This window comes from Marmota marmota, unplaced genomic scaffold (assembly GCF_001458135.2).
Source record: "Marmota marmota marmota unplaced genomic scaffold, marMar, whole genome shotgun sequence".
In the NCBI taxonomy this organism is placed as follows: domain Eukaryota; kingdom Metazoa; phylum Chordata; class Mammalia; order Rodentia; family Sciuridae; genus Marmota; species Marmota marmota.
In genome coordinates, this window is record NW_026000241.1 from 12,362,665 (window position 1) to 12,383,478 (window position 20,814).

A 20,814-nucleotide genomic window follows, 5' to 3' on the forward strand; every position below is an offset into this window, starting at 1 on the left:
CCCTTAAAGACCAACTCTGGTGTTTGGGGGCAAATGGCTTAGCAGTCCTACCTGGCCTGATGTCTAAGAGTAAAAGAAATGGGTTAAAGATGAGAAGATCCCAAGGTGGAGCTCCAGAGAGGTGCACACCTATCCATTTTTAGTGCCTCAGAAGCACATGAGACCCTTCAAACCAGTAAATAATAAGAAAGAAAGAGGGATGGGCTACAGTCAGAGATCATAGTGTGGAAGAGAATAAGCTCAGGCCCTGCTGCTCACCCTTCCTGTGTGACTTTGGACAGACAACAAAGAATCCTCCATTTTTAAAATGAGGCTAAGAATAGCCTTCACCCCACGGCCTACTGACGGGACTAAACGTAAACACACAATGGATGTTTCTCTTCACTCATCATTAACCATTACCACCTACAAACCAGCCAACAGAAATTAGAGATGAAACCTGGAAAGGAGAATTCTCAACCCAAAGAGTAAGGCACTCAACACTATCCAAGTCTCCTCTGAACATTCTCAGGTGAGGAAAGCACCAGGGAGTTTCCTGAATCCTTCATCTCACAGAATGGTGCTTTATTCGTTTACCCACTCAGCATTTGCTCATTAGGTTTTCCTATTAACTTCACAACTCAACATGAGTTAGCCAAACAACTTTTATTGCACTAATTTATGGAAATATTTAACCTATGAGTTCATAATAATGTGGTTCAAAGAGGCTTTCATGGTCAACCTGGAAGCCCAATAAATCAATTTCTAGAAATACACCTTAAGAAAATCATGGCGTGGGCAGACAAATGTCTATACAGAAAGATGTTCACCCATGTGTTATTTGGGGAAGAATTAGACATGGTCTAGGTTCCTAATAATAGACAAATGATTAGACATAAAATGCTTGAATGTTAAGCAGTAGTGAAAATTGTGTTTTTCAAGAATTTCAACACCCAGGAAAATGATCAACATCTATTAATTTAAAAAGCATTACGTTAGGCCAGGCATGCTAATAGTCCCAGCTCCTTAGGAGGCTGAGGCAGGAGGATCCTTTGAGCAGAAGAATTGAAGACCAGCCTGGGCAATGCAGCGTGACCCACACACACTCTACCCTCTCTCTATACAGAGGGAAACCAAAACTAACAGGACCTCTGCCTTCAAGGTTTTCATTGTCTAGAAGAGGTAAAATCCTACCTGGCAGAAAGAGCAACGGCAGCAGCAGAAGGACACCTTCCTAACTAATCCTGTTTTTCCAGCTTCCCAGAAGTCTGCATTCACCACAGTACCCCCACCCCCAGCAGAGTCCACTACCCAGTACCCACACCTGCACCACTACCAGACAGCTGGCCACTTCTCTGTATCCGGGCATCTGGGCTTCTGTGAACAGTACACCGTCCCCACCATGGATCATTTGTGTGTTCCCAAACTTGTTTATGCCTGTTTTGTTTGTTGATATAATTAACTGGGTTTATTTTTTTCATGAACATATAAAAAGAACGAGCACTTCTTCTAAGAAGAAAAAGTTTTACATCTTGAAATGCTCAATAAAGAATCAATTAAATAGCCAATTCAATTTGGACAAAACAATTATATTTGAAGAAGTCATTTAACACAAAGAGGATTATGTACTTCAAATCTAGTATGTGGGTCTCAGGGCACTCACGAACATAAAGCACTACGCACAACCCTGACAAACAGTAAGCACTCAATAAATGTGACTCATCATTACCGTTATTGATCTTCACTATCAAGCAAATAGTTACAGAGTGATGAGAGTCGCCACAGCAGGATAAAGGTAGAGCCACAGAAGTGGGTGGACACCACAGATGGGGAGGTCTGGGAAGGTGCTATGATTTGGATTTGGAATGTCCTCCAAAAGCTCATGTGTTGAAGGCATGGTCCCCAAAGCAACAAGGTTCAGAGGTGGGGCTTTAGGGGAGTGATTGGATCATGAGGGCTCTGACCTCATCAGTGGATTAATCCATCGATAGCTGAATGGACTACTGGGAGGTGGTAGAAACGATAGCAGGAGAAGCATGGTTGGAGGGAGTAGGTATCTTGGGGTCTTGGGGACTAGATCTTGTCACTGGCCCCTTCTTTCCCCTCCCTCCTCACCTCCCTCCCTCTCTGTGTTTTCTAGCTGCCATGAGCGGAGCAGCTTTCCTCCACCACATCCTTCCACCATGATTTTTCTACCCTGGAGCTAGTTGGCCACGGACTAAAACCATTAGCCAAAATAAATCTTTCCTCCTCCAAGCTGATGTCAAGTGTTTTGGTCATGGTGATGAAAAGCTGGAAACAGAAGGTTTCTCAACGGAGGACACAGTTGTGCTGACAACCAGAGAACAGAAAAGAAAGGGGAGAGGGCACAGGGAGCAGCAGAAGCCTGGGGCAGGCGAGAGCTGTGCTCAAGGGCTGAAGGCACCAGTGTAACTGCCGGGGAAGTGGGAGGGCAAAGCGAGGCTCGATGGAGACAGAGCTAAAGCCAGGCCACAGGGTCTTTGAAGACGCCACATTTTATCCAAAGAGCCACGGAAGACAAAGGTACAGAACAAACCAACTGGATTTCTAGAAAACACAAGAGGATAGCAGAGAAGCAAGAGTGAGAGCAGCGAGAACAGGAGGAAGACAGTGGCCCAGGAAAGAGATGGCCATGGGTGGCAGCAGCAGGGTCAGAGAAGGGATCTGGGACACACCCAGAGGAAGAATCAACAGCACCACCGAAGGTCAGGAGAATGTGGATATGGAGTAATCAGTGTCATATTTATTTATTAAGACAAAAGGGCGTGGAGGAAAGGAAGTCTGCTTTTGGCAGAGTACACATGAAGCTCATGCCTACTACTGAGGCTGGGGAAATTGGGGGTGGGGGGAGGGGGGGGTCCCCAGCAATCACAGGCAGAGAAGGAGGCTGGGCTCACCAGCATCGAGCTGCACTTTATAGCTGCCTAAAGCAGAGAAGAACTACTTCTGAGGGTACAGCCTGGGCAGGAAACCTTTTTAAAGCTCTAGGTGCATCAGGGTTGAGGGCCACTGATGTGGAAGCACAGAGGGAGAGGAAGGACCCATGCATGGGGCACAGCAGGAAAACCTGGAGCAAGTAGAGGCCCTGGAAGCCAGCCCAGGAGGGATCCAGAAGGGGTAGTGGCCACATCAAGCCTGCTCTGGTGACAAGGGCAGACAGGGACCTCCAGGTACAGGGGTGTGGAGTGGGCAGAGTCGGTGAAATCCCCCAGCCAGGGACTCCAGCTCTGCATGCTTACCCTGCTGGATGCCCCTCTGGGACGAGCCCTGCGTGACATGTAACACATCAGCCTTCTCATGAATTCTCACAAGTCTAACTGTACAAACACTCATGATGCCTGTGAGCATGGGGGACGCAAGGGCATGAACAAGGCAGAAACAGGTACAGCCTTACAGAAGGTAATGTTCCTGTACAGCCCAGAGTCCTGGGGCAAGCCTGGGGCACCCTGCACACGATTCCTGCTCCTCACACCCTGCTGCAGGAGCTCAGGATATCTCCATACAAGGCCTTAGGAGTCCTTGTGCCCAATTGTTATTAGACTAGATCAATAGTTTTTAGCTTCATATTGAAATTGAAATAAAAAAAAAAAACAACCAAAACATTAAAATGGCAACAGGAGCTGGCTTAATACGCATTCCCAAACCTGCCACAAGGGAGAATGAAGTCTCATCTCCACTTAAGCTATATCAGACCAAGTGACACTTGGGTCAGTGACCTTGAGCCATGAAAAGCAAGGTACAAAAACTCAATGTAGGATGCCAACAGAGGCCCGGGGAGCTGCCTGCACTGGTCCTGCCCAGTGCAAAGTCCCTGGGTTAGGTCATGGAAATAAATCAATAATGCAGAAATTGTTTTGATCTCCTTAGTAAGAAAGCCTCGGCTGAAACTCAAACAAGTCAAGTTCTCAAAGGATTACAGGGGTTACTGGCCACTCAGTCAAACCTGTTGGCAGATTCCTTAAAGGCACCTTAGAGTAAAAATCAACAGTGGAACAATATCTCAAAACTCTTGTTTGCTTCATAACTTTCTCTTCTCCTTAGGAACCTGCAGGTAGCACGATCAGCAGCTGAAACGCACGTGAAACAGATTTCTTTCCTCCCGATGTTCATTAACCACAAAGTTACATCAAATGCCCCTGGAAGAAGGACCCAAAAGGAGTCACAGTCACCCATTAACCAGTGCAGCAACCTTCACGTCTCTTGTCTGCTGAACCCTACACGAGTGAAAGAGTCTACAGCACACCTCCCTGTCTGAGATGAGGGAAGCAGGATGTGCAGACCACAGGATGGAGGTGAAAAATCACAAGGAAGAATCACATCTCATCTTCAAACTAAGCTACATCAGGCTAAGTGTTAGAGGGTCAGGGACATCCCCTTGGTCCATGGGAGAAAAATCAATTTTGTATATGTTAGACAAATATAAATCAACAAGCTACAAACATATCCTGAAACATATTTTTAAGTGTTTTGTTTTTTTCTTTTGTGTTTCACAAGATTAGCTTTATTCTTTTTTAAAAATATTTTTTAGATGTTGATGAACCTTAATTTTATTCATTTATTTATATGTGGTGCTGAGAATCGAACCCAGTGCCTCACATGCTAGGCAAGTACTCTACCCCTGAGCCACAACTCCAGCCCTAGCTTTATTCTTAAACTAGAGTTTTCCCCTTTTTTAGTGACTCTGAGAGACAGTGGTTAGTGTAGAGTCACACCTGACAACCTTGGTTTGAATTTCAGCATCCCCCTTTGCTAGCTGCATGATTTTGGGGAAGTTTCTGGACTTCCCTGAGTCCCAACATCCTCAGCTATAGAATGGGGCAGCAATAGGAATGAATTCAGAGGTTTCTGGCAGATTAGAGGAAAGACAAGAAAAGCACTGAAAGCAGGGCTGAGCACACAGTAAGTGCCACATGTTGACCATTGCTTCTCAAATGTCCTAAGTTTATGGACACATTTGTTTTGTGGGTCATTTTCACTTTTGGTGTTTCTCGGACTCAGGGAGAAGTGCTGAAACTTTTCTGAAAAGGTCATTCTGCCACCTGGTAAAGGTGGAGCACCCATGGCTCTCTCCCTCCTCTCAGAAAACCAGCTGAAGGTCAGATTTAAAAGGCAAAGTATGGCTTCTCCACTCAGGAAAGGAAAGGAGTTTTATCTGGCTCCCTGGGAGCCATGCTATGTCAACTTGGTCTGGGCAGCAAGGTGTAGCTGGCCTCCTGCTCAGTGCTGGCACCTGGGAGCTCCCTGTCCCCACTGCCACACATCATAAAAGGCCACAATATCCTTAAAACAGAAAATAAGTCTAGACTGAAACAAAGAGTTACGCTCTCTTCTTACATACCTCACAAGTGACTCACACGTCTCCTGGGTTACACACGTGTAAACAAACACACGGAACCCAAGGAGGACACCAAGCTCAGGCAAGGGCTCCTATCCTGTGCCTTCTACCAACCCCTCCACCAGTTTGGCAAAAGGCTCACTGATCCCTCCTTGTAAGGAAGGTCTGCAGATGTATGATCAAGTACAAGTACAAGGAAGATGGCTGCACTGATGTAGTTACTAGACCTTGAAAAGGATCTGTGACAGGAACAAAAACCAACATCTGTGACATAAGTGCTTCTCTATTAATGCATCAAAAATGAGGTCTATCAGCATCTGGTGTAACTTCAGAGCAGTGATGAGTAAAGACACTATTTGAAGGGATTTGCCTCTGCTGTGGCATGACATGCAAACACCTAGGATCCCCACTGGTGACAAAGTCACTGTCCTGCCAGCACCGCCATGCTTTGTTGTCTGTACCTCATTTTGGTCAGAAGTTAATGAATATAAAGATGCCTATTTTTTTCCCTCTGTCAGTTCAAGAGCCTCCTCAGTTCTCCCTGCATACTTTGGGGCCCCAGGACCTTGATTTGAAAGCATCATTTAGAAGGTCCTGTGTTTCAATTAATTAATGCTTAGGGCTGGGGCTGGAGCTCAGTGGTAGAGCGCTCGCCTAGCATGTGCGAGAGGCTGGGTTCGATCCTCAGCACCACATAAAAATAAATAAATAAATGGTATTATGTCCATCTACAATTTAAAAAATAATTCTTAAAAAAAAGAGTTAATGCTTGATCGTTCAATTAATATGACAAATAGCCATTCTGCGCTAAGCAAAGGAACCACGGGGTGGGAGGGATACAACAAAACAAACAGAAGTAAGGGGATACCAGGAAACAACCATGTTGTAAAAGCTTTCAGAATCTCTGCTCAATGTTTATTTCAGTTCTTCAATTTTATTATAGGTTATCACTGCCAAATTCACCAGGATTTCTTTTTTTTTTTTTTTTTTTAATAGATAACTAAAAATCAAACTAACAAACAGAAGACACAATCTCTGTTTGAGTCTACTGTCAAGTAGACCTTAGAGACTATGGATCAGTGCTACGGAATAGACACCGAGCTCACCATGCTTCCATTTCCTTGATAATAAAACCAGCCCTGCCCAACTATAGACATTTGATAGGGATGCAATGAGGCAATTAGTGTGAAAGGTCTTTGAAAACTGTGTAGTGCTGCTCTTGGATGGTGTTCCAATTATACCGTGTATCCAGTGATTATTCAGAGTTATGAGAAGGAACTTAGGGAGCCTCCTGTGGCAGAAACAGCCATAAGGGGTACTACAGAATCACAGGAGGGTCATCTATGGAAGAGTAAGTAACAGAGAGAGATTTCTCAAACAATAATTGTGTTGTGGATTCTACTGTGGATTTCACAGTTGAGGCAAATACAGAACACACCGAGAACCTTACTCTGGACTTGCTTTTCTGTGCACAATACCACATTTCCATGAGTAAGCTAGAATGACTTACAAAGAGCTTCGTAAACTCGACAAGATACATGACTCATTCAAAAGCCTATGGAATATTCTATTTTTATTGAAACTGATTTTCTGCAGTGTTCACAAAGTAACTAGGATTTGCATCAGGTATAAAAACACAGGTCAATTTAAACAAATTTCCCTCCTAATACGAAAGTATCTAATAGAGAAAACCTGAAAATGGCCTCTGATACAACCTAAAAAATAAACCTGTAGTTCCAGCCTGTTTATTTTAAATGATCTCAAAACTTTAAGAAAATTAGAAAAACTGGTCTGCATTAGTAAAAAATTTTAGAGATGCATCATAAGCTGGTTTTGAATCATGTTTTCTCCACATAAAAGCAGGACTGCTGTACTCTTTTTTTAAAGGCTGATGCAATGATACATCAATATGTAAATCACCCAGCTGGCATGAATTTCTAAAGAGTGAAACTGCTTCTAAAAAGCTACCTCTCTAATAAACTTCAGTTACCAAAATTAAGTATTAATTATTAATTTTTTTAAATTTGTCACCTTTTTTGAGGTCTACAATACCAAGTGTCATCTCTTGTCATCCTGACTACTGAAAAGAGCTCTCCTAGGGTACTGCTCACCCTACCAGGTATAAGCTCTGCAGCCCGAAAGCATCAACGGTTTCCTGCTGCAACCCACAGCCCGACTTTCCCAAATACCAGTTCAAAGAGCTTCTCAGTTGTCACCCTTGGCACATGTCTCATTAGGTCCCTCAATATCTCAAATACCTTTAATTTTAAATGAGACAAACTCCTTCCCCATAGGAGTTTCTACGTACTCAAGTGGTCCTCTGGTAAGAAGCAGAAATAGGAACATTTTTCAAATTTGTCAGCTAAAAGAAAGTAAGTTCAAATGAAAATCCTACTTGGTCCATGCTGATCTAAAACTTCAGAAGATTTAACATTCAGACCCTTTCTGTGGTTAACCCACAGCCACATCAACCTTCCAGAGAAGGCAGGCTGTGGGACAGTGTGACCAGTACCGGACCTCACCTGAGGTGGCGGCTAAGAGGGAGCTACATCAGAGCATCAAAGGGCAGCTACTCACGGAAGTATTTCAGCGTCTCCTCGATCTGCTCGGTGGTGAGGTCGATGTTGGCGTCTGGGGAAAGGAGAGGCGTGTGGAGCCAGTCGTCGTGGTCATAACCGTAGATGGTGTCGGCTCTTAACTTATAGTGGGGCAGCTGCTCCTCCAGCAAGCTGATGATCTCAACTTCTGGAAGATCGGTGCTATTGCACACATCTAGAGAAAGGAAGAGAAAGGAGACTGAGAAAGGAGAGTCCACTCTGGCTGAGGCCTTGCCACCATTGGTTAGCTACACTTGTGACCTGCAGTGGGTCTTTGGTCTCACCTACAGAACAGAGAGGCCAATCAAGGCCACATCAGACTTAGAGTTATGGGGAAGAGGTGTGGGTAGGACCTGGAATGTCCCCTAAAAGCTCCTTCCTTGAAGGCTTGGTCTCCAGTGCAATAATGTTCAGAGGTGGGGAAGTGACTGGATCATGAGGGCTCTTATGCTGAATGGACTATTGGGAGGGGGTGGAAACTGTGGGAGTAGGGCCTATTTGGAGGAAGCATGCCCTGGAAGAGTATTTCTTGTCCAGGGTTTCTTTCTTATTCTCTCTCTCTGCTTCCTGTTCACCATGAGGCAAGCAGCCTTGCTCCACCACACTATTCTACCATGATACTCCACCTCGCCCCAGGACCAGAAGCAATGGAGCCAGCTGACAACAGCTGGAAACCTCTAAAATCACGAGCCAAAATAAGTCTTTCCTTTTTCTTTACCTTTTCTCAGGTATTTTGTCACAGCAACAGAAAGCTGTGACACAGATTGCTAAAGGGTATAGAAATGCAGTTGGCTAGGAAGAATAACTTTGAATATTCTATAGTACAGTAGGAGGACTGTCAGTCATAATTAATTATATATTCCAAAACAGCTAGAGGGGATTTTGAATGTTCCCAACATTTAAAAAAAATGAAAACCATTTGAAATAATGTAAATTTCCCTGATCTGATCACTGCATGTTATATACAAATTGTATTGAAAAGTGACACTGTACTTCACAAATAGTACAATTATTATATATAATTTAAAACTGAAAAAAAAATTTAACTTAGAATCATGCATGCTTATTGCCAAGATCTGCCCAAGACAATTGTTACTGTTAAGTGTCCACCGACTAAGAACGAAAGCCTAAATTTGTGACCTTCATTCTCTGGGCTAAGTCTTTCTTCCAACCCTTTCCCCTACTATCCTCTCCAAGTACCCTACATTTTAGCCAAACCAGTTATAACTTAACCACTATGCCTAACTTCTTCCTTTCATTCACTCTTTAACCATTCAAGCCTTCCCTTCAGCTGGAATTTGACCTTCATTTAATTTATCTGTTCATTCATCCATACTTCCTTTCATCCACCCATTCATCCATCCATCCATCCATCCACGTGTCTCACAGGAGACACAATGGTGAACGCAGCAGTCCCGGCTCCACCTTCCTGACACGCTCTTACAGGGCATCCTTTAAGACAATGACAATGACAGCAACAGGAGCCTGCCCCTCAAGGCACAGTCTGCCAGGCTGGTGCTTGATCTTTCCAAACAGAACATTCTCTCTTCCCCTTTCCATACTCACACAGTATTTTGTCAGAACTTCTGTTACTGCACTTATTAAGCTGTATCTTCTGAGTAGTGTAGTATCCGACTCCTCTTGCTGTAAGATGGCAATCTGCCATACACAGCTGCCCTTGATCCACCACCTGAACCCTACAGTCCCGGGCCCAGGCTGAGCCCAAGGTGTACCCAACAATGCCTTCGATGTTGAACCAACTCACACAAAGTACAGAAACGCAGCACTTGTGACTAAATTATAAACATGACAATGTGGCAGACATTCCTAGGACACAGACCCTACTTTTCCACCCCAGCACTTACTTATCAAAGGAAAAGTATGGAGAAGGAATAAAATGGATGGTAATGGGCGAATGATAATTTTCTGTCAATTCTGACATCAACCACTTTTTCTGCCCATTTCGCAGAGGCATTAAGGACCCACCATGCTAAATGGCCCATGGGGCAGTAGTGGTCTTTTAAAATTTTTGAACACATATTAATTATACAAATTAATAGTTTCATGGTGATGTTTCCACACGTGTATACATTGTGCATTAATCACGTCTGCCTTCCCTCTACCCCCTCGCTCTCCTCTCTCTCCCTCTAACTTTGAATATTCTATATTCAAACCCAGAGCAGCGGTCTTGCCAACCCAGAGCTAAACCAAGCACCTACGGTGCGCACAGGTGGAAAAGAGACAAGAGTTAATTCAGTCTTCCCTGCTAGAAATGAGTCTTCAACAGAGAAACACCAATTGAAAGATTAGACTACTCTGGGGGTCAGATCTTGATGAAGCTGTTGTACCACGTTCTTGCCTTAAGAAGAAAGCACAGGTGGGAACTGGGTGCAGGTGGAGGACCACACATGATTCTGTCTCCAGCCTTTCCAAAGAGAAAGGGCAGGGGAGAAGACACGCTCAGAATCAAACCATCCAACACCATAGGGAAATGGGGTTGCTGAGGAAGGACTGAAATTATGAGGTGTTCCCAAAACATGGAAGGTGGAATCAAACTAAAGGAGAAAGGAAGGAGGAAGTCAGGTCCTAAACACAGGCACGGCGCCAATGACTGGCGTCCACAGTAGTGGGGGAGGCAGCTGTCAGAGGGAGCAGGAAGGCCTTGGGGCCAGGATTCTCTGGAGAAACAAGGCAGGGACAGCAGGGGAGGCAGCTTCTCCCCTCCAGCCCCTGCCAGAGCCAACGCCAAGCAGACAGCCAAGAAGAACACAGAGAGGCCAGCGCCCAGAAGAGCAGCCATGACAGTCGCCCAGACTCCTGCCTCCTTTGTGTTTAACAGGAAGGTCACACAACAGGCAAAGATGGGAGGTGGGAGGAGGAGAGGGGGGAAGAACCACCACAGGGAAAGAGAACCTACAATTAGGGGTTGTCACCCTTTGGGCAGCAGCCTGCTGGAGACACTGCCAGCCCCCACATTCTCCAAAGCCCCACCAGCCCCTCTCATTCAGCTCCGTGTGCAAAGCTTTACTGCACAATGCTTTCATTCAGGATGTCAGTGTGGTTTTCCAAAGTGCTAAGGAGCGTTAATGATTAGAACAGGAGGACACTCAGCATTTTACTTGGCTTTTTAGGAAACAGTTCAATCCTGGAGGGTAGACTGCACCTGAACACTTGGGAAAGGTCACAGTGTGCACACTTGGCACTTCAACCAGCCAAAAACCAGGACAGACCTGCGGAAGCTCCACATCCTCCCTTGGACAGAGTGGTGGCCCCACTTCAAGACTATTTCTCTGGTTTCTTCTCATTTCCCACCAACAAGAAGACACCACCCAAAAGGTTCAAGACAGGCCCATGAGAAGTGAATAGTTTCTCTTCTCATTTCTCAAGTGAAGATGTTCCCACAGAGCTCAGCTCTGGGAGAGGACTTCCAGCTATAATACAACCACCATCTGAGAGAGGGGACCTGGGATCAAGGCATGTGGGTGCCAGTCACAGCATCTCTTGCCTAAACAAGCATCTTCTGACCAAACCATGCTCCACAGCAGCTCTGCAAAAGGTAGAGCCAACCTGTACCCAGGAGAACCAGGCAGGGGACCAGCACATTCCTGGATGACACACCAACAGGACAGGCGGTATCCTCTGGTGTCTGGATGCTGTGTGGTGGTGGGAAAGGAAACAGAGTCCAGAAAAAAATATATATCCCTCTGAGATCAAAGTGTTACTTGTGAACACAATGTCATCTGCTCAAAAGCTGAGAGTTGACCTGTCCTTCCATGTTTCCAGGGTTGAAGATCAACATATTTACAGTGTGGGTCTTCGTGCCCCAAGAGAGGTTGTTTTCCTTTAAGCATGTGATGACGAGTGAGATAAAGTATCAAAAGGGAAGGCTGTGCCAAAATGCTCTGTTAAAAAAATTTTATAGTTGATTTTTCCATAATGTGGCCAGCCATACAAATGTCAATAAGTTTTCAGCTGCTTGGAAGGCCCCGAGAATTGGGGCACAGAAAAGATGACGCCCCTAGTGACTGCCCCAGGAGCTATCCTTGACTTTCAGAAGGCCCAGAGAACTCTTGTGGAAGTAGACACCACCTCGGCCTCAGTGAGAAGGTACACCAGCGGCCTGAGGTTGGGTGAATGTAACACAGGAGCTGTCAAGAATCCCCCAGGAATGCTGTTGACATGCCACCCACCATGCACTCTCGGCCTTCCTGGAAACGTGGGATATGGATGTTATTTGCTGGGTTTTACAGGCTGCAAAGCTGAAATTCACAGGAGCTGTGGACTGTCCTGTTGGTCAAGGTCACACGCTAGCTCAGTAGTGCATTTTGTCTGAGAAGTCTCAGCAGCTGACTGGAAGCCCTGCCATCGCCCTGGCACCTGCTGCCCATCTTCTGGGAGGGTGCATGTGAAACACTGGGCAATTCCAAGGACACTGTCATCAACAGGAAGCTTTTGTTCTCAACAGGTAGAAGGCTTCATATGTGTGCTAGGGATGGTGGCTTAAAACACATGGGCAAGTTAGGGTGGTGCCAGAGTGACCTTCCCTTTCAGAACTCAGCAAGCAGAGCCAAGAACTGAAGTAACTTATGTGCAGAATCTCGGAGGGCCAGTGGCCTGTGTAGGACAGCCCAGTCCCTCTCTTAAAGCTTATTAAAGCTGATAATGTGAAGGGACACTGCCAGCCCACATGGAAGAAAAAAAACCCTTTGTGCTCTCTATGGTCATCATTTCCCCACAGCTCCAATTCACATTTTTAACAAGCTATAAAAATGTGTTCTCAGCCAGGCGTGGTGTGCACCAGTAATCCCAGCTACTAGGGAGCCTGAGGCAGAAGGATCACAAGTTCAAGGTCAGCCTGGGCAATTTAGGCGAGACCCTGTCTAAAAATAAATTTTTTAAGAGAGCTGGGGTGTAGCTCAGTGGTACAGTGTCCTTGAGTTTGGATCCCAGTGTCATGAGAAATAAAAAACAAAAACATGTTCTTAGCTAAATCTCAAATGAAAGCAACAATTTCCTGATTGAACTCAAACCCCTACAGGTCTTTGCTTCTGGCAGATCTGTAGTAACAACAACCCCAAGCCCCACTGACCCCCACTCCAGCCTGTCAAGCCATCAAGCTCAGCAAGGCAGTTAGAGGAGACTGACCTCTCAGTGTCACCTCCTTCCCCGTGGTTAATTGCCATATTGCTGCTGGCACCATCACGGTAGGCCATGATTTAAAAACCTCCTTAGCTCCCTATGAAAGTCCTCATAATTCAGCCTGTGCCTTCCTAGAGCAGAGGCCACTGCCAGTTTGCCAATATCCAGTCTCTGACTCTTCCTTTTAGCAAAAATAACCCCCAAGGGATGGATGGCCCTTGGTCAACCCACTAGAAAATATATTTCCCAGATCTCCCTGCAGGAATGGGTCCCCACTTCCCAGTTACCAGGAATGAAACAGAGCTTCCAAGCCATGGCCTTGCCACCTGTCTAGCTGCAGAGCTGAGCTGCCACTGGAATCAGCTTTGCCCATACAAGCAAAGGAATCCCAGGGATGAAAATTCGGTGGAGAGGGCACTCCTGAAACACTCTGCACCTGAACTTTTAAGAGAAAAGGAAGTAACATCTACCTTATTCAGGCCACTATGCACAATCAGTTTGGTCTCTGGTAAAGCAGCCTTTTTTATCAGGCTAATCCTGTGCTATGTTCTCCAAATTTCCTTGATTTAAGCCAAACCAACTTCTTGCCATTCTCTAAACATGTTTTTTCACAAATCTGGGTTTTTACACCAGCTATTTTAACTGCCTACAATGCCCTTCACTGCCCAGCCAGCTCCACTCTAAAATATCACTCAAATGTCACCCTGCATTTGCAAAGCCTCGCTCAACCTCTCCCCTCTGGCTACCACAGCACTCAGTGCATAAATGATTCCAACACAATGTTAGCAGTGTTTTCTCCACATGTCTTCCCTACTAACTGTGAGCCCCTAGGGGGGAAAAAGGGCTCTGAAACACCCTTTTATATCTAGCCTGGCCCTTAGCACCTTGCTGAGCAACGGTAGGACTCAGAAGTGCTGCATGCATACAGCGCAAAGGGAAGGAAAAGCAGATCCACGCTGTCCACCCCCACCTACTGCAGACGCCCAGCCTTCAGCACAAAGGAAGTGCTGTCATCTAGTGTCAAAGTTTTTCCATGCCCCTCCCAGTATCACCCTAGGTCTTTGTCCAGCATGGAGGAAAGCCCCGTAGGAAAGTGGATGGCCCCTCCATCCTCAGCAAATGCCAACCCAATGCCCACCATTCGTACAGCACCACTTTAGGAGCAGAACACAATTCTTCACCTCTTGGGAGCTATAACCTTTCTGAGGTTTTTCCCAAAGCAAAAGGTTTAAAATGGACCCTCCTTCCAAGATGAGGGCTTCATTAGTTCTGCCTGGGAGGCAGGAGAAAGTGCAGGAGACTGTGAGGCATCCAGAGTGTCTGGGGCTATAGTCGCAGTTCTGTCCATCCCATACCTCTCCAGGCTGGATCCTCAGCCATGGAGAGAGGCTAGAAGGAGGACCCTCCATCTAGGGATTTGTACTGATCAGGTAACATGCCAGATTGACAAACCTGTCAGTGCCCAAGACAATGCTTTCTTACAGCAGAGGCAGAACTCAAAAAATTTAAAAATCAGAGAATCTCATGTCAAACTACAAACCCCTGGCCTCTCGGAAGTCGGCACATCTAGGATTCCTGGCCCACCTCTTCTGAACCACAGTTCAAGTGGGTGACTCTGGATGGGGGCAGGTGGTTCTGATGGGGTTTCTGGGCCTATTCCTGCATGCCAGAGCTCTGGTCCCAGGAGAACAGAGAACTGCAAGTCCATGGGAGGGGGCAGAGTATGCAAACACCCCTGAATACACACCCAGTCTGCAGGATATCCGAGAAAACACGGGGGCTGGGAGAGGGAAGGAGACAAGAAGAGCAAGAGAAAGGGTTTGGTGAGAGGAAATTCTGGCAAAAGAGAAGGGAGAAAGAGGAACAGAAGGGCACAGAGGAAAGGAGACAGAAAGCCAGGGAGGAGGCAGAGTGGAAGGAAGCCAGCACCCGGCCGCCACCTGCTGGAGATGGCCCTGACTGCCAGCAAGAGCACCAGGCTAGGAGTCTGGAGAATGGGGTCCCACTCCCTCATGCTGCCCTCACTTCGTCCTATAGCCCTTCCAAGTCATGCCTTCACCACCCTGGGACTCAGTTTCCTCTTCTGTAGAACAAAGGTATGAAGCTGAGGAAAACTCCCTTTCCCCTCTAAGTTTCTCTGGGCAGCTGGAGCACAGCTGCAGGTTACAAAGGTCATGTCTGAGGGCAGCCACCACTACAGCACTTCCCTGCTCCACGAGGAGACAGCCCCCGGGCCTCTACAGCACCTGGGCCTCCACAGGACCACTTCTGCTGAGACCAGGAACTGTATGTTTATAGGAAATCCTCTGATTTCTAAATGCTAGACACTAATTTAGAATTTTTTTTTTTTAACCCCTAAGAGGAAAAATATAGATGTGGGTTACCATGCCTACCCCATGCCTCACTCTGGGAGGAATGGGAGAACATCGTGGACTACATTAAGGACAACACTCAACATGTAAGACCCTTCACCATCAAGTAAGGACACAGAACAGAGGCCCACCTTTTTTCCTCCCCATCCCTACCCCACTCCATTTCTTTACCCACCAAGTTCCCATTTGGCCATAGGGTGGAGAGCGAGGAGTGAGACCTGAGGCTCGCGTCCGAGGACGTTCTGACTGGAGGCAGCAGCCCTCTCTCCTTGCCCGCTTCCCTGGGCAGTGACTGCGAGACACAGCAATGTTCTAAAGGCTTCACAAGACTCCTCACCCACTCAGACACTTGCAAACCACTCTATACAGACTTGGAAATGATTCCACTTTCTGGAAACTGTAAGGATTAAAGGGCACAGACTCAAAGTCACACAGAGGCCATGTGGGTCCCAGAGACCTGTGTAATGCTCTATAACTGGTGTCTGACGGATCACCTTCTAGAAGATTCCTCTTCTAGAAGATTCCATGGGCTCATACAGTTTAGAGTCTAACCTAGGCATCTTCGGTTTTTCCATATCAGAAAAGTTGTGATTCCACGAATTACAGAGAGGCCATGAGAGCAAAATCACTCTGACTCAACCACCTCAGTTAGTGGAAAAGAACACCATGCTCATAGAAGCTAGAAAGTGACCACGTATCACAAAGCAAACCAGCAGCACACGGGAGACTGTGCCAGGATGTGCTACAGGTCCCACCCAGCAGAGGCCTCTGGAAGCAGCACAGCACCTTCAGATGCCAGTTCATTCTCACCACTTGCCCTGCTCCCAGGACCCTGCCTGACAACCACTAAGTGCTTGATAAGGATGTGCTGGGCCATGCAAAGCTCCTGGATCTGTTATTGCAGCTCACTTAATCTCCAAAACCAATAGGCAGTGCAGGATGAGGCTTAGGAACATATTCTATAAGCTAGGAAAGCACAGTCCAAAAGACAGAAGGGGAACCCAGCCCCTGTGAGATTCAGAGACATGCCAAAGTCTCCGCTAAGCAGCAGCAGGACTGGGAGCCAGGACCTCAGCTCCCACCTGTCCTCTTTAGCACCACCTCCCAGCTCATTCTCCAGCCAAAGGGGAATGGGTACAAAAATCTCCCTTTTCTATTCCATTTCTGTGGCTCTCCGCTGAGGGGCAATTCCTCTGTTCTTCAGAGAAGGGACAGAGAAACCTATTCAGAACTGGAAAAAAAAAAGCCAACAGAACTATGCTTGAGAGACAAAAACAAACACTTGACCAGGAGTTCTCTGGAACAACTGTGGCCTTAATTACCACCAGAAGCCATTCTGTCTAAGGAAAGGCTAAACCAATACACTGGTTCAGCTCCAGGCAGACTGGTGTCAGGCACCCCGTTAACTCACAGACCCTGGCTCCAAGGATACATACCCCAACAGCAGCAGCTGAGCAAAGGCGGCCAATCCACTCAGGTTGGGTGCAGCAGTGAGAAACAGGGTTTCCATCATGAGGCAAAAGGGCACCTTGTGCAACTGAACATGGCACAGTTCACTTGGGCACACGGGTTCATTGTGCAACAACAGAGGCCAAGCAGGGTCAGGGAAAAGTGAAGGAGGAGAAAGTCTGCTATAGAGGCTCCAGAATGTCAAAAGCAAAGTCTGTGTTTCTTAGAAACAGTAGTATAGGAATCCACAAAAGCAGATGATAATTATATTACAGATTAGAGTAATTCCAAATCTCTCAGAATTGTAGAGAAACTGATTGATTGATTGATTGATGATTGATTGATTGATTGATGTTGGGGAGTTAACCCAGGGGCATAATACTACTGAGCTACATCCCCAGTCCTTGTATTTTTTATTTTACCACAGGGTCTCACTACTTTGCTTAAGATTTCCCTAAGTTGCTGAGGCTGGCCTAGAACTTGCAATCTTCTGCCTCAGTCTACTAGGTCACTGAAATTACAGGTATGTGCCACTGCACCCAGCAAAATTTATTTTAATTTCTATTTTGTAATTGATTTTATTTTTTAAATATATGACAGCAGAATATATTACAATTCTTTTTTTAAGAGAGAGAGAGAGAGAAAGAGAGAATTTGTTTTTAATATTTATTTTTCAGTGGACACAACATCTTTATTTTATTTTTATGTGGTGCCAAGGATCAAACCCTGTGCCCCGCGCATGCCAGGCGAGCGCGCTACCGCTTGAGCCACATCCCCAGCCCACATTACAATTCTTATTACACATATAAAGCACAATTTTTCATATCTCTGTATATGAAGTATGTTCACACCAATTCATGTCTTCATACATGTACTTTGGATAATCATGTCCATCACATTCCACCTTCATTGCTAACCCCCCACCCCATCTCTTCCCCTCTCACTCCTCTGCCCTATCTAGAGTTCATCTATTCCTCCCCTGCTCCCTCTCCCTACCCAACTATGAGTCAGTCACCTTCTATCAGAGAAAACATTCAGCATTTGTCTTTCTGGGATTGACTAACTTCACTTAGCATTATTTTCTCCAACTCCATCCATTTACCTGCAAATGCCACAATTTTATTCTCTTTTATTGCTGAGTAATATTCCATTGTGTACATATGCCACATTTTTTTAATCCATTCATCTACTGAAGGGCATCTAGGTTGGTTCCACAGTTTAGCTATTGTGAATTGTGCAGCTATAAATATTGATATGAGTATATCCCTGTAGTATGCTATTTTTAAGTCCTTTGGGATAGACCGAGAGGGATAGCTGGGTCAAATGGTGGCTCCATTCCCAGTTTTTCAAGGAATCTCCATATTGCTTTCCATATTGGCTGCACCAATTTGCAGTTCCACCAGCAATGTATGAATGTACCTTTTTCCCCACGTCCTCACCAACACTTATTGTTGTTTGTCTTCATAATAGCTGCCACTCTGACTGGAGTGAGATGATATCTTAGAGTGGTTTTGATTTGCATTTCACTAATTGCTAGAGATGATGAACATTTTTTCATATATTTGTTGATTGATTGTATATCCTCTTCTGAGAAGTATCTCTTCAGGTCCTTGGCCCATTTATTGATTGGGTTATTTGGTTTTTTTGGTGCTTAGCTTTTTGAGTTCTTTATATACCCTAGAGATTAGTGCTCTATCAGATGTGTGAGGGGTAAAAATTTGCTCCCAAGATGTAGGTGTGCACCATGATCAAGTGGGATCATCCCAGGGATGCAAGGTTGGTTCAACATAAGGAAATCAATAAATGTAATTCATCACATCAATAGACTCAAAGATAAGAATCATGTGATCATTTCAATAGAAGCAGAAAAAGCATTTGACAAAATACAGCGCCCCTTCATGTTCAAAACACTAGAAAAACAGGTATAACAGGAACATATGTCAGCATGGTAAAGGCTATCTACGCTAAGCCCTAGGCCAACATCATTCTAAATGGAAAAAATTGAAGGCATTCCCTCTAAAAACTAGAACAAGACAGGGATGACCTCTTTCACCACTTCTATTTAACATGGTTCTTGAAACACTGGCCAGAGAAATTAGACAGACAAAAGAAATTAAAGGGATACGTATAGGAAAAGAAGAACTTAAATTAGCACCATTTGCTGATGATATGATTCTATACCCAGAAGACCCAAAAAGATCCACTAAAAAACTTCTAGAACTAGTAAATGAATTCAGCAAAGTAGCAGGATGTAAAACATCCATAAATCAAAGGCATTTCTGTATATCAGTGACAAATCCTTGAGAGGAAAATGAGGAAAACTACCCTGTTTATAAAAGCCTCAAAAAATAAAATACTTGGGAATCAACTTAACGAAAGAGGTAAAAGATTTATATAATGAAAACTACAGAACCCTCAAGAAAGAAATCAAAGAAGTCTTTAGAAGATGGAAAGATCTACCTTGCTCTTGGTTAGGCAGAATTAATATTATCAAAATGACCATACTACCAAAAGCATTATACAATTCTGATCAAAATCCCAATGACATTCCTCATAGAAATAGAAAAGGCAATCATGAAATTCATCTGGAAAAATAAGAGACCCAGAATAGCTAAAGCAATCCTTAGCAGGGAGAGTGAAGCAGGTGGCATCACTATACCAGACCTTAAACTATACTACAGAGCAATAGTAACAAAAACAGAATGGTATTGGCACGAAAACAGACTGGTAGACCAATGGTACAGAATAGAGGACACAGAGACCAACCCACAGAATTATAATTATCTTATATTAGACAAAGACGCCAAAAAACATGCATTGGAGAAAACATAGCCACTTCAACAAATGGTGCTGGGAAAACTGGAAATCCATATGCAACAAAATGAAATTAAACCCCTTATCTCTCACCATGCACAAAACTCAACTCAAAGTGGATCAAGGACCTAGGAATTAAACCAGAGATTCTGTGTCTAATAGAAGAAAAAGTAGGCCCTAATCTCCATCATGTGGGATTAGGCCCCAACTTCCTTAATAAGACTCCTATAGTGCAAGAATTAAAACCAATAATCAATAAATGAGATGGATTCACACTAAACAGTTTCTTCTCAGCAAAAGAAACAAATTTATTTTTAAAGGAAAAAAAATTAATGTATCTAAATCCAGTCTAGAGTTAAACCTCCAGGAAAACACTCAGAAAATGGACTATTACTATTTCAATTTGTCATGCCAGTAAGTAAACACAAAGAATACTTTGGATTTCTAATTTCCTTGATGACTTCTCTTAAAAGTGAATATGTTATATATTACAACTATTAATAACCAGGGGGAGGTTATTTACATGAAAATTTTCAGTGTCGCTATGACTGCAATTAAAGTACTCAAAACAGAACTAGTGCCTAGCCAGATGGAGCCCGTGTAAATGGGAACAACACTTAGCGTAAACAGTTTGACAGCATGTTTGGAAAACCAAAAATCTGTCCATAAGCCCTAAACCCACAATTGCACTTAGAACTAAATCTAAGAAAGGAATCCAAGAAATCTAAAGTGCAAAATACATAAGCCTAGTTTTGGTACACTTGATGAAGTAAAAAACATGCATAATAAGGTTCCTCAAAAAGTTAAACTCAGTCACCACGGGATACAGCAACTCCATTCCTGATTATAATTTAAAAAATAAAAAAATGACAGCAGGGACACAGATATTTCTACACCTGAGTTCAAGACAGCATTATTCACAATAGCCAAAAGGCATGATCGACCCTAATGTCCACTGGCCAATGAGTATATAAATTAAATGTGATAAACACATACAATGGTCATAACCCAGTATTACAAAGGAGGAAATTCTAACACATTATACATGGGTAAACCTTGAAGACCTTATGTTAAAACAGTCATAAAAGGACAAATATTGTATGAGTCT

The 20,814-nt window shown here is 44.6% G+C and overlaps 1 protein-coding gene across 10 annotated transcripts in view; it reads right to left on the reverse strand.

The window, feature by feature from the left end:
- The window catches only part of Trak1 (trafficking kinesin protein 1), a 173,179-nt gene that overhangs the window by 72,856 nt on the left and 79,509 nt on the right, over positions 1 to 20,814 (reverse strand). For 8 of the 10 annotated variants that reach the window (XM_048795507.1, XM_048795510.1, XM_048795506.1 and 5 more), the window contains one exon: positions 7,913 to 8,107. Coding sequence is in view for 5 of the 10 variants with exons in the window: in XM_048795500.1 (XP_048651457.1) it covers positions 7,913 to 8,107 (195 nt within the window). In the remaining 5 variants the exon portion in view is untranslated. Of the gene's footprint in view, positions 1 to 7,912; positions 8,108 to 15,618; positions 15,833 to 16,879; positions 16,986 to 20,814 lie in introns of those variants that run through there. The other 2 variants (XM_048795505.1, XM_048795499.1) reach the window with 2 other exon arrangements.